Source organism: Opisthocomus hoazin, chromosome 1, assembly GCF_030867145.1.
Source record: "Opisthocomus hoazin isolate bOpiHoa1 chromosome 1, bOpiHoa1.hap1, whole genome shotgun sequence".
Classification (NCBI taxonomy): Eukaryota; Metazoa; Chordata; class Aves; order Opisthocomiformes; family Opisthocomidae; genus Opisthocomus; species Opisthocomus hoazin.
Window position 1 is genome coordinate 121,615,381 of NC_134414.1, and position 14,472 is coordinate 121,629,852.

Genomic DNA, 14,472 nt, shown 5'->3' on the forward strand with positions numbered 1-14,472 from the left:
CTGGGTCATTTGGAAAATAATTTTTTTTGAAAGGTCGATAATGTGAAATAAACTACCATTCTTATGTCTGCTCAGTTTGCGTCTGACTAGAATTGAAAAGCTGAGAAATGAATTCTGAGTCTCCATCTACTTCCTCAAAGATCGCAACAGCTTCACTGTTGTGAGGACTTTGGGCTAGTAAAGCCACAGTCATCAGCTTTGCCTGCTATTCTGGGTTGGTAGAAGCTTGCTTCTATGTACTTTTTATTTTCTTGAGCTTGCTTTTCTTAGCTGTTATGTCAGCATACTGGTATATACATGGTTTTTCATTTTGTGGCTTTTGCTTGCTTGTTCACTTTAATGTTGCACTTATTTTCCATCACTATAAGCATTTTATATTAGATACTACATAATTATTTATTTCTTGCTGTGACTGGCCAGAAGATGTCTCAGTTATGTTTGGAATGTGTCCATTACACACAGCCTCAGTCACTTTGATGTGCCTTGGAGCGGTTGATGGCATGCTTGTATGTTAGGTCTGCTTAAACTGTCACCTTTCAGTCGTCAGACCCTGCAGAGAAAAAGTCAAGCTTTAGCTGGCCTACCGTGAAATAATCAGTGAATTCAGCTTGAGATCGCTACATGAATGGTAGCCTTAGAAGACAACAAATTCAAGTGACATTTTTGCTGAATCTTCATTGTAGCTGAGTATTTTGGTGTAAATCTTCCTGTATTGACAGCACTTGGAGAACCTTGCAATGGGGCAGAAACACCTAGATTTAGTAGCAAAAGAACCACAGTAAAGCTTTTTTTTATATCATGGGAAGATATGAATGTTAGGAGAAACAAATAGAAGAGCCTTGGAGGACTTTAGGAAGAGGTGAGTGAGAACAGCATTAGGGACTTGAACATCTTGGTTCTTCTCACAAATCAAAGCATAGCTCTCCCAGTAATTATAATAGTACCATTTTACTTTTGACTTTCAGACTCTTACTATAAAAATAGACTTACTGAAGTATCAAATACTGCCAGGTGAAAGATTTGAACCTAGAGATATACAGCAAAATTTCCTCAGTTACAGAGGCTTTTTCATTATTCGCTTAGGAGAATTACAGTGTTTACTTACTTACGATACTAGTATTTCTGTGCTGTGGAGAGACTTGAATAATATATGTAGATTCCCGAAACAGCTTTCCTGCAGAGCAATGGAATGTCTGGGAATGTTTTAACTGTGTTTCAATAGAAAATATAGGTTAATCTAAATATAGACTTTAAAATATTGTAAATTTTAAAACATCAGCTAAAGTGATATTTTGAATTTAAGTAAATCTACCTGCTCCTCTTCCCTCAGTGGTTTAAAGCAAATGAAATTTTATTAGGAATGATTTTCTGATAGAAGATCGGGTTTTTAGTCATAATCAAAAAAGTAAAACCACTGTACTCAATCACCTCAAATCTTTAAATATATTATATATGCATATAGAAGTGGGACTTTCAATATATTCATAATAAGAAATACCCTTACATCATTCAAGTAATCTCATATTCCAGTTCAATACGGGTAGTAATGGACATGACAAAAATCTGTAGGCAAGCTATGCAATGCTAGACTTCTTAGTTGAAAATATGATTTAACAGTCATTAAAACAGGATTCCCAATATTCAGCCACATTTATAAATACAAGTAAAAGAAAATGTGTTTAGGAAGGAGCTGTTTTAGGCACTGAACAAAGTTGTTAGGGGGCATAAATCAAAGTTGTTTTTTTCAGAGGAAGATCAAAGGTAACGAAAGTCCCTTAGTTTCTAGTTTTATATACATTACAAATCATTCAGTACACTATTTGGAAATTTTCTGAAGTCTTGTACTTTATTCCACAGAGAAAACAAACTACTGTGCGTAAAGACAACTGTGTCCATATCCCTCTATTCTAGGGCGTGATTTCACTAGGCTACTTCGTAGAACTTCTTGTATAGCATGCCATGCTTTGTTAATGTGCTGTTTCCCACCTTATAACATGAATTTTTGTTTTTCAGCTTTGAGGGACAACAGAATTGAGCTGGTCCGAGCTTCATGGCACGAACTGAGTATCAGTGTCAGCGATGTGTCTCTGGCAGATGAAGGGCAGTACACCTGCTCTTTATTTACTATGCCTGTCAAAACTTCCAAGGCTTTTCTTACCGTTCTCGGTAAGTATAAATAGCTGAGCAGAAAGAAGCAAGTGTTAAACTTCTCTGTCTTTGGCAAATTATGATAAGAATGAACTTTTCTAAAGCTTGGCAGATGATACATGTAAATGTCTGATCTTGTTTCCCTGAAGTTTACTGTTTCATATTGCTGTGCTGAAAAATAACATGCCTCTTGCTGTTTGCGCTGTGGCAGGATAATGAATTAGGGAGCACACAAATACCACGGTATGAGAGCTCCATAAAATGGACATAACCTGTGCATCCCAAGCACCAGAAGTGCAAAGAAGGTGCATGTGTTCATCTCCTAACAGTGTATCGCATAGGGCAAAGGGGAGAAAATCAGAAAGCATGAAATCAAAATGGGCTTTAGAGCTTTATTGTTTTTCCTTAGCTGTGCATTTTCTTGGCTCACTCTGCTTTTTTTTTTTTTTTTTTTTTTTTTTGTCTATACAGGGCATATTTTCACTGGGTTTGCTGGTTCTTTTATGCTTTGTTCTCTAAATGCTCTGCTGTTTTCCCCAAAGGTTATAGATACACATAGAAAAGCAATAGATTCCAAGAGATGCCCAGGAAATAAAGTTTCTGCTCAAAGCTTTATATGATTCTATGAATGTCAGTAGCCCAATCAGCCAAAATTGCTGTAGTTCACTGAAACACACCTGCGTACCTAAGAGGTTATATGATTTTAGAGATGGATTTTTATTCTTTTGTCCTTTTTCTGTCCCTGAACTTGACTCTTTCTTTCTTTTTGTTTTATTTTGTTATGTAGACAGGCAGACAGTTGAATTTAATAGGACTAATGTAAGATGTTCTCTATGCCAGTAATATTCACATTAATCCAGCCAGGGAATTGGTTTTGTGCATAGGATATGAAATATTTCTCCCTTTCAGTCCCCGTGAGACTATTTTAGAAGAATCTTCGCAAGTTTGCCATTAAGGACAAAAAAAAACCACTCAAAGCAGAATATTCTGGAATAACATCTGCCTATGGTGAATCTTCTTTTCTGTAGAGAGGCATCTCATTATCTAAACAATAGAAGAGGAGGCCAGTTCAACCTTTTAATTGGTGGAAAGACATAGAAAGGTGTTACAAAGACAAAAAACCATCTAGCCAATATTTGTTGACCAAAGTAATGAACTTTCACAGTCCTCTTAGGTTACCTTGATTTTGTGGGAGGGTTTCATGAAATTTTCCCAATATCAGCTATTTACCTTCCAAGAAAGAAAGCTGCGAGGTTTACGGCACTTGTCTTTTTTCATTTGTATTTGTAATTTTCTATTTCAAAGTAACATTTTAAACTCTTGAAACACTTTCTACCTGAGAAGGGGATATTTTCCATTAAAATATATTACATCTTTTAATCAGATAAACTATACTCTTATGTACTAATAATCTCTTTATTGACTGCTTGGTTATTAGATTAGAGGATTTAAGTGTCAAGTTATTATAGTAGACACCATTTTCTGTCCTGAAAGAGAGAAGCAGATTTATTACAGAAATGTACTATGCGATAGGTACTGCTGCTTGTTTTTTATGTACATAATCTGTCATTTTGGAAAAGAGATGTAAACAAACCAAATTGTGAAATACAGGGCACAGGATCAATTACTGTGACTGATCCCTTTATCTAGCCACAAATATGAATGTGTCAAAGCACTGCAGCTGCAAGTTACAACAATGACATTTTCAGAGATTTCGAAATTAGTCATCAATATCACTTTAAAATAAGTTATTCTTGTGTTTTTGGAAGTCATATGGATTTATACATGTAATGATCAAATTTATCCCACTTCTCTACATAATTTTCTTTTTAATCTTCCATGGTTCATTGAAAAACAACTATTTCCAAATTTAATATTATGTGTATAGTATGTCATGATCATACCACCTCCTCCAAAGACCTCGAATTGAGCTCCAGTTCTTCCAAGAAGAATTCTCCATATCCAATGGAATTGTAATTATACCTATTGGTATTTTCGTTATCTGTTTTCTGAAGATAAAGTAACTCCTGTATCTATTTTCATGCTCCCTTTTACCTGGATTTTGTATTAAAATCTTCATAATTCATGCTTAAACATCTGTTCTGAACTTAGATGCATTCATTTTTTTTGTTGCCAGTTTGTTGTGGTTTTTTTTCCACAGCTGTACTTCTAATATACTTTGTCTTCCTGCTTGTTGTGCAGACCAGTTTAAACCTTCTAATAGCAAGTAGGACTAGACCAGCATGCAGCATATATGTCAATAAGATTTTAAGTTTTTAAAATATGGTCTCTTTCCCGTAGAAAATCAGATAATTTCTATTTTCTTTAATTCTTTAGAATTGGCTACAGTTCAGATTGGCAGTTTATTTGCAATAGAAACAGGATTCACTGACATTCAACTTTGATAGAAGGGAAGAAACTAATTATTCTGTTTCCAGAATATAGAGCATATGATGAAGTGAACTTCAAGTTGGTCATATGTTCATGGCAGCAGCAGACACTATCAGAGACATTTTGCTTGTTTGTTTGTTAGGTGTTCCTGAGAAGCCACAAATTACTGGATTTACCTCACCAGTTATGGAGGGAGAGAGGATGCAGCTAACTTGCAAGACGTCTGGTAGTAAACCAGCAGCTGATATCAGATGGTTCAAGAATGACAAAGAAGTTAAAGGTATTTAAAAGGACTTTGATGTAATTTGGTCCAGTTGTCAAAACTGTACATTACCTAGAATGACATTTTTTAATTAATGTTTATAAAGTTTCTCACATCTAATTGATCAATGAATCAGTAATAGTACATAGATAAGGAATTGATTGTAGATTACTGGAATGGTCATATAACCATCTTTTTATTTTTTCTTCAAATGGTAAAAACTGATGCTTTGAATTGCTCTGAACTCTGTTCAGCATGATAAACTCAACTGTGATGCTTCAAAAGAAACATTTTATGGATTATTGTTATCACAGCTGTACTACTCATGTGAAATATTTTACCTTTTCATTTCTTTCTGCCTTTCTAATATGATGTATGTCTGATTTGGTCAACTGTCAGTTTTATGTTACATTCCTCTAAGTAAAGTGACCGTATGAGGCAGAACTGTCTGGAGAAGACAGGAGATTGCACTTCCCATAGGGGAGCTATGGAGCCTGCTCTGGTGAGGAAGACTCAGGATGTAGCAACTGAGGGAATCTTAGTTGGGGAACTGGAAACCTGCAGCTGAGGCAAGGATGCTGAGGGTCCGTGGTGAGGAGCAGGGAGAAGTTTAAAGGGACTGAGGAGAACTTCACAGGGACTGAGGGGAGTTGGACAAAGTCTGCTGTAAAAGAAAAGTCATCTGGTGACTAAAACTGAAGTTGAAAGAAAGGATTTGCCTTTGAGGATGCAGTGAGACAGGGAAGAGTTGCATATAAAATCTGTTAATTTTTCTCCTATCTTCTCTTTCACTTTGTCTGTTCTTTACTTAAAACTTAGATTTTTAGTCCATAGTCTCATGAATGCTTGGAGAGTTTTTGATGAATGGGTGAAGAGAACTTCCTATAACAGAAGGCTTAGTCGCATCTACCACAGCCAGCTGAGGTGCCTATTATAGAGTAGATGAATAAAATGGGTAAGGTACTGGTATTTATTCCTGACACCTCTATTCATTCTGCTATAAGACCAGATCAATAAATTATCCAAAATCCACCTTTTCTGTGTAGCTTTAAAAAAAAACCCCTCAACTTCTATCTGCTTTGTCTCATATTTGTCTGACATTTTGGATTTTGTTAGCTCAATAAACTGCCTCAAGCAAAGGTACAGCATTAATTACAGAATCCATTATTCTTTCTTTAGTATTTTCTACCACGGTTCAATTTACACAACCAGAGCTGTGACATAAAATTGGTAAATAAAGGAGAAAGCCATTGACTGTCCAAGGAACCCAGTCCATTTTAGAAGTATCTTTAGATTTCTGATGAAAATCAGAATAGTGTTGAAGGAGACAGGAATTTTAGGCTGTGCAATGTTTTTGAGCACTTGTAGCAAGGATAGAAAATCCTCTTTTCCCACACCTCTCCAGTGCATAGACCACAAGACAGGATCTGGAGGAGCAAAGACCCTCCCACTGTAAGAGGAGAACAGATTCGGGACCACCCAAGGAACCTGAACATACAGAAGTCTATGGGACCTGACGAGCTGCATCCCAGAGTCCTGAGGGAATTGGCTGATGTAATTGACAAGCCACTGTCCATCATATTTGAAAAGTCATGGCAGTCAGGCGAAGTCCCTGGTGACGGGAGGAAGGGCAACATTGCATCCATTTTTAAAAAGGGTAGAAAAGAGGTCCCTGGGAACTACTGACCTGTGCCTGGGAAGATCATGGAACAAATCCTTCTAGAAGCTGTTCTAGGGCACATGGAGGGCAGGGAGGTGATATGAGGCAGCCAGCAAGGCTTCACCAAGGGCAAGTCCTTCCTGACCATCCTAGAGGTCTTCTATGATGGAGTGACTACATCAGAGGACAAGGGAAGGGCCACGGCTGTCGTCTATGTGGATTTCTCTAAAGCCTTTGACATGGTCCCACACAAGATCCTTATCTCTAAATAGGGGAGATATGGATTTGATGGGTGAACTGTTCGGTGGATGAGGCATTGGTTAGATGGTCGCATCCAGAGTGTAGGTGTAGTGGTCAATGGCTCAATGTCCAGATGGAGATCGATGACAAGTGGTGACCCTCAGGGGTCCATATGGGGACCAGTGATGTTTAATATTTTCATCAATGACTTAGTGAGATTGAGTGCACCCTCAGCAAGTTTGCAGATGACACCAAGCCAAGTGTTGCAGTTGACATGCCAGAAGGACGGGATGCCATCCAGAGGGACCTGGACATGCTCAATAAGTGGGCCTGTGTGAACCTCATGAGGTTCAACAAGGCCAAGTGCAAGGTCCTGCACATGAGTTGGGGCAACCCTTGATGTCAGTACAGGATGGGGGATGAAGGGATTGAGAGTGGCTCTGCCGAGAAGGACTTGGAGTACTGGTGGATGAAAAGCTGGACATGAGCCACCAATTTGTGCTCGCAGCCCAGAAGGCCATCCATATCCTGGGCTGCATCAAAAGCAGTGTGGCCAACAGGCTGAGGGAGGTGATTCTGCCCCTCTACTCTGCTCTGGTCAGACACCCCTGGGAGTCCTGCATCCAGCTCTGGAGCCCTCAGCACAAGAAGGACATGGAGCTGCTGGAGCGGATCCAGAGGAGAGTGATGAAAATGATCAGAGTGATGGAACACCTCTCCAATGATGACAGGCTGAGAGAGTTGGGGTTATTCAGACTGGAGAAGAGCAGGCTGCGGGGAGACCTTATAGCAGCCTTTCAGTACCTGAACGGGGCCTATAAGAAAGATGGGGACAAAGTTTTTAACAGGACCTGTCGCAACAGGACAAGGGGTAATGGCTTTAAACTAAAGGAGGGTAGATTTAGACTGGAAGAAATTTTTGACAGTGAGGGTGGTGAAACACTGGAACAGGTTGCCCAGAGAGGTGGTAGAAGCCCCATCCCTGGAAAGATTCAAAGTCAGGTTGGATGGGGCTCTGAGCAACCAGATCCAGTTGAAGATGTCTCTGCTTATTGCAGGGTGGTTGGACTAGATGACCTTTAAAGGTCCCTTCCAACCCAAACTACTCTATGTTTCTATGAAAATGAGGAAGCAGAGAACCATTCTGTCTGGCTACTGGGAAATTTGAGGAAACTGCTGAGAGAAAAGCAGTGTCACGTCAAATGTAGTTAAAATGCAGAATCTAACAACATAGCTAACACACATGGCACAGCATAGATTCTGTCATCTAGAAAAGATGGCAGGATGAATATATATATTCAAGATATCTAAAGATTGAAAATCACTCTAAACAATGTCAATACTTTAAGAGAACCTCTGATACAGCTGGCGTAACAGCAAGGCAACTCATATGAAAAGATGTTATTTTAAATAATTTTAATTTTAAATTTTAAATAATTTAAATTTTAAAAGTTTGCCTTTCTTTCATCTGACATGTAATTGAAGTCAAGCAAGCAATTTAGTGGTTTGACTCTTTAACTAATTTGCTCTTCCCAACAGTTCCTAAAGGGGTGGTTTTAAAAATTGTGAGTGGGGAAGGAACAAAGAAGATATGTGAAAAAGAACAGTAAAGGAAAAAGAAAAAACAGAAATGAGAGGACAGTACCGAGCACGTTCATTTCAGCTGAGTTTTCTAGGTCTTCTGAAGAGCACATTGCCATTTCACAAAGGTTAGAAATAAAATAACCTAACCAGTTTGCAGTGGCATCAGCAGAAGTTACATTAGCTTTGTGCACTGTTAAAGGTGAAATGATAAATCTGAGAAAATAGATATGAAATTATATGCTAATGCAGCTGACATTAAAGGTTAGGAGTTCGTCTGTCTAGCACCAGTAAATCCAATTGTGTTACACTGTATTATATGTGGTGCAAAAGAATATAAATGATGCATTGAGTTCAGAGTTGCACCAAAGGGGAAAAAGCCATTCTAAAAATGTAGCTCCATTGCTATTACTCAAAAAAGGAATCATCACCTAGTAAAGGAATACTGTTTGATAGAGTAAGTGTTAGTAATGAGAGTGTCTGAATGTGAAGCATTAAGTACCATACCTTTTACTTTAGTGTTCTGTCTCTCATATATACACCAAATTAACGAAGCAGTCTGCAGTTTAGCATTCTGGTGACATTTCTGGAAGATTATTAAAAGCAAAAATATCAAGAAGCTAAATAGATACTTTTTGTTGCAAAAGTATCTATTTTTTCAACATAATTTGTTACATGCAATTTGAACAATGTTATGTAAAAAAATTATTTTTATGTTTCAGGAATAATTTTAAATTTATTTTTTTTCCCTAGCAAAATTTGGCTTCATAAATAAATAAGATAATGTAAGTTCACTTTATTGTAATAGATGAAGACATTTTGAATTAGTTTATATATTGTTAGTATATAGAAAGAATTCAGATAGCTACTGAACATTTTACCTTGATTAAACCTCTAAGACAAAGATGAAATTTTTTTTTAGGTAACAAGGCCATTTCATGACAGAACTTGATTTTAAATGTAAACAAAAATCATATTTTCCTTGTGAAAACAGCAAAACTGTCTTTATAAAAGATGAATGGATGTTAGAAGTATGTGCTTTTATAAATAGTTGACGATGAACAATGAATGATAGACATCTAACATTTCTATTTATTATTTTCACTATCCAACATCTATACTTATGAGATATAAACTAATACTAGTTAATGCAAGCATATCTGTATGTGCAGCTATCTGGCAGAGTCATAGAATGGGCCCATAGTTGACCCTTGGGTTTCATATGGCCTTACTTCTGTTCAAAGTTTAGATCAGGTTGCTGTGGGTATTCTCCAATTCAATTTTGAAATATCTACAAGGGTGGAGATTCTGTAGCCTGTCTGGGCTAGTTGTTTCAGTATTTGAAAGCCCTTATTGTGGAGAATTTTCATCATATGTAGATATTTCGTGATACACAATCAGAATTTGCCTTGATGTAACTTGTATTCATTGGCCCTCAGCTTTCACTGTATGCCTCTAAGACGACTCTGGCTATTTCTTCTCTATGACCATGCATTAGGGTACATGAAGGCAGCAGTTTGATCTGGTTTTAGTCTTCTCCTCCTCAGGTTGAACAAACCCAGCTATCTTGAGCTGTCCTTGTACTTTGTATGCTCCTGCCACTGACCATCTCTGCGATTTTTGGCTGAACCTACTCAGATTTGTCAACATCTTTCTTGTACTGGAAAGCCCAAAACTGGGCCTGGTACTCTAGATGCAGCCGTGCAAGCACTGAATAGAGAGGAATCAGTTCCCTTGACTTGCTGGCTATGCTATTATTAATGCAGAGCAGTCTGTTTTTAGCTTTCAACCCTGTGAAGGCACACCGTTGACTGCTATGTAACCTGGCCTCAAAACCCCCCGTTCCTCCTCTGTGAAGCTACTTTCTAGCTAGTCATCCCCCAATCTGTTTTATTATAGTGATTCCAGAGGCCTCTGTAATGAATCTTTTTTTTTTAGAAAACCGTTTTTCAAGAGAGAATTAAGGAGAGAGAGGAGTAGCAAGAAAATAAATGAAATATTCCAGTAGAGATATTTAAAAATTCTGTAAAAACCCTGAGTAGAAGTTCTGAATGCTAGAATACAGTAACATACCCAGTACCTGATCTCCACTGCTTTTACATCCAGGTGGGCTTACATTCAGTTAGCATATATTACAATCACACCTTCATTTTGCTGTGAAGAAACATCTAATAAGATACAGCTGATAAAGTGGACAAGCAAAGTGTTTCTGTTGATGGGGATGTCAACAGTTTATAGAATAGCATCACCATCCTTTTTACAGAGGTAACTGATTCTAAGAGTTGAACTCTTCCAAACAATAGATGTCTAGAGAAAGGCTTCTAAACATTTGTTTGGGAAATTAACCACTTTTGTTTTTCTAAAGGATTAAGCATCCACAACCTCTCACTGAAATTAAAGTTGTTGATGTTTTCAGGAGCTCTCTCCTCCACATGAAGTCAGTAAGCAAAGGGATGTGTATGTTAATTATAAGCAGAAGGCTACCTATATAGGTGCATATTACTAAACTTGGAAACCTAACTCTGGGAACAAAGTCTCTTGTGTTTGCTTTAAATATTAGTGAAGGTGTCTGTTGTTTGATGACAATAACTTTGCTTTAGCCCTGGTCAATATTTCTCTCACCTACTGATCCCTAAATATTAATAGTCACTATGGCAGAAGTTGAAATCTCTTTATTAAAGTTTAGCAACCAACAGGCAGCAAAATACTTGTATGCAAGAAATAATTATTTCTTAGGGAAAAATAGAAACCGTGCAATATGTGGTGTTTTCATCTATCTGGAGACAATGAAAAAAACACATTTCTGATTTCAGAGATATTTTTAGTCTAAAAAGATGTAGTTCAAACCTTTTAAGATTTGCTTTCTAAAATTTATATTTCACAAAGTTTATTTAGGTCATCTTCTCTGATGGGATTTAACACAATTTGTAAAACTGAAACCTTTCACTTTTTCTTTTTTAGGACACGGAGGACATATGCAATCTCAATGTTATTTAATATACAAGTTTATATATTTATATATGTCTTTTAAAGGTTTCATTGTAACAAATCTGAAATAAATCAAAATCAATAAGTATTATAATTTGCTGGGAACCAAGTAAAATAATTCTGAAATGTGTATAAGAAGATCTCATGCTGCTGTTAATGCAGTAAAAATTTTAAAACAAATACTCAATCTTTTGGAATTTCAGTTCTGATCTAACATTTATGTCCTACAACAAAACTTTCTGAATTTGAACCTTAACCTTGAACTGAGTTGAATAGTTCTGAAGTCTAGCTGTAGGCTTCCTGCACACTAGTGTCTGGGTTGAACACTGTCAAAAAGATTTTTAGGTGAATCTGCACAAAAGTGTAGGCCAGTTTAGTGTGATATAAAGCAGTGAGTGGAAGGTCTCTTTGAAATAACTGATTTTCAGTCTTCATGTGACTTGTCTGTAGATTCCGGTAAATACTATGACATGCTGTATTTACAGTTGTTCATCACCATTAATAGATATACTTTGGTTTAGTTTAATTCATAAATTAGCATAATTCGAGCCAAACAACAGAAGAAGCAATGAATAAAGTAAGCACAGGATTAAGTTGACTACGTGCATACAACCCTCAGTTCACATGGCTTCAGTAATATTTCTGTATTGCATTTACTATGAAAGATGAGAAGAGTGGACTTAAAATTAATTATTAGTGACACTGTGAATACTTAAGGGAAGTGAGGGTGGGAGGAGACCACATTTTTTCTAATGAACTGCAGAGAAAGTTTATATCGAATTTGCACCTAAAAATGTAAGAGATGATGATAAAAGGACTTTCCGTTTGAGTGCTGTATCATGTAATCAATTTTAAAATTTTCTTTTTTGACATATGTCTCCCACTGACAATCAGAGAAAACTGAGGAGTAGCTACAGCCTAATTACTTTTGTTTTAAAGAGATCAATGCTGATATGAGCAAAGTGTTTTTTCAACAGCTGTGGCAGATAACGTCACTGTCTACTGCTAGACTACCTTTCTTAAAAAATTTGGAGAGATAATTTTTTATTTATTCTTTCTTTCAGATGTTAAATATTTAAAAGAAGAAGATGCAAAAAGTAAAACATTCACAGTCAGCAGCACGCTGGATTTCCTAGCAGATCGCAATGATGATGGTGCAGTTGTAAGTTGCAGAGTAGATCATGAGTCCCTAAATTCTACACCTCAGATAGCAATGCAGGTTCTAGAAATACACTGTAAGTAATTTACATATGCTTGCTTTTACAGTTTTGTTTTGTTTCAGAGTTTCTATTGTGGGAAAAATTGCAAAAATCTCTGGTGGTGTATGGATAAATAACATCTTTCTTCTAGTCAGCCTCTCCAGCTTGTATTTCTTTGGTTGGTTGGGGATTTTTTTTTGTTTTTTACAGGAGTATCTCCAAAAAGTTTAACGAAATCTTTACCAGTGAAAACACTATGGAACTGAGTGTTGCTCTGAGAAATGGTAGCGAGGAAATGCTTTTGTCTTTTTTGTTTATCGTAGCAATGTGAAAGAGTTCTTCAACATCAAGATCGTAGTAGTTCACAGTTTTCATTGAAAGTATCTGGAAACTTGAAACAAGGGTGTGAAGAAGCAAAGTTCACAACAGATTGCCTCAATAACTTTGAATCCTGCTAATGATACTCTGTGCGATGCTGTTAATAATATAAATCCAGAAGGAAAAGCCCTTTAGAATTTATTTTCAGGCCTTGTCTACACACGATGTTCCTCTGGATAATCCAAACTTCAGTTGTTTTTTATCTCTATGTATTGGCTTATTTTTTCAAATAAGATTTCTGGAAACTTCCTGTTTTCCGCAGTGCATTTTTTCAAAGTCAAATGAACCTGTCTGTATATCTGTGTGCCCTACTCTGATGTCATGTTGTCCTTTGAGTCAGATTTTTTTCACTTATAGACTGTGAGACACTCAGGAGAACACCTCTGTGCCATCAGATGACATTTTCATATTCACTTGCACTATAGCCATCCTTCTTCAGGGTACAGCTATTTGGATTTCTGCAGAACATATGTACTTTTGATTGCTAGCTAGCAAAAACAGGCATCTGCAAAATATTGTCAGACCGGGTGAAGGGGAGAGACCTGTCATGAATCTGTTTCTAGGGCAGAGTGTAATCAACCTGTTACAAAGCAGACAAGTTTGTCCATAAAGCAGACAAACTTCCAGTAAATGCCACTAGTTTCTGAGATACCATGTCAAGGACTGCTGGAGTATATAACTTGTTTTTAAAGAGGGATATTTCTGTAAGCATCTCAGACTTGTAGCACATGTAAAATGTAGTAATGGCAAAAGCACTCCATGTATAGAAGCTGACAGCACTGCTAAAAACGCCATCTGCAAAAAAGTCTGAAAATTAGGAGGATGTGGATTAGCATCCACAACTAATATATACTGAAAATAACTATTTTCTGAAACGATCTACCCATCATTTCACTGAGGGAGATCAAAGCCTTTCTTCACTAAATGACTGTTAAACACCTGCCTCCCCTGCCATGTTCAGATGGCATCTGTACCAGAGACATGAATCCTTAATGGCTTTATTTCCTTGAATTCTAAGTCCCACAACAGTCAGCCGTTGAGCTGGCCCATGCCTTTACTTTCAAATTGCTTGCTTTTCCTTCAGTGCCCTGCTCAAGATGATGGCACTACAGGAGATAAACCAAATTGAATGGAACAGTAGATACAGGATTAGGACAGCTATACAAAGTTTAAAATGAGTCACAGTGGCTGCAATGTAATGTAATTCAAAGTAAAGGCAGGGTTCTGTTTTGTGGGAGCAAAGAAGATTTTCTGTGGCCTTTCTGTTTTGGTTAGGCCTGGATAAATGTCAGGTGCCCACCAAAACTGCTTTATCACTCCCCCTCCTCAGCTGGACAGGGGAGAAGAAATATGATGAAAGGTTCGAGGGTAGAGACAAGGATAGGGAGAGATCCCTCACCAATTACCGTCACGGACAAGACAGACTGAACTTGAGGAGAAAAGGGAGCTTAATTTGTCACCAATCAAATCAGAGGAGGATAGTGAGAAATAAATCTAGATCTTAAAGCACCTCCCCCCACCCCTCCCTTCTTCTGGGGCTCAGCTTCACTCCCGTTTCTCTCCCTCCTCCCCCTGAGTGGCGCAGGGGGATGGGGAATGGGGGTTACGGTCCGTTCATCACACGT

The 14,472-nt window shown here is 37.5% G+C and overlaps 1 protein-coding gene across 4 annotated transcripts in view; it reads left to right on the forward strand.

Annotated features, from left to right (window-relative positions):
* Positions 1–14,472, forward strand: part of CADM2 (cell adhesion molecule 2) — a 756,516-nt gene that overhangs the window by 614,575 nt on the left and 127,469 nt on the right. For all 4 annotated transcript variants that reach the window (XM_075434116.1, XM_075434124.1, XM_075434130.1 and 1 more), the window contains 3 exons: positions 2,014–2,166; positions 4,682–4,819; positions 12,335–12,505. In XM_075434116.1, coding sequence (XP_075290231.1) covers positions 2,014–2,166; positions 4,682–4,819; positions 12,335–12,505 — 462 coding nt within the window. The remainder of the gene's footprint in view (positions 1–2,013; positions 2,167–4,681; positions 4,820–12,334; positions 12,506–14,472) is intronic.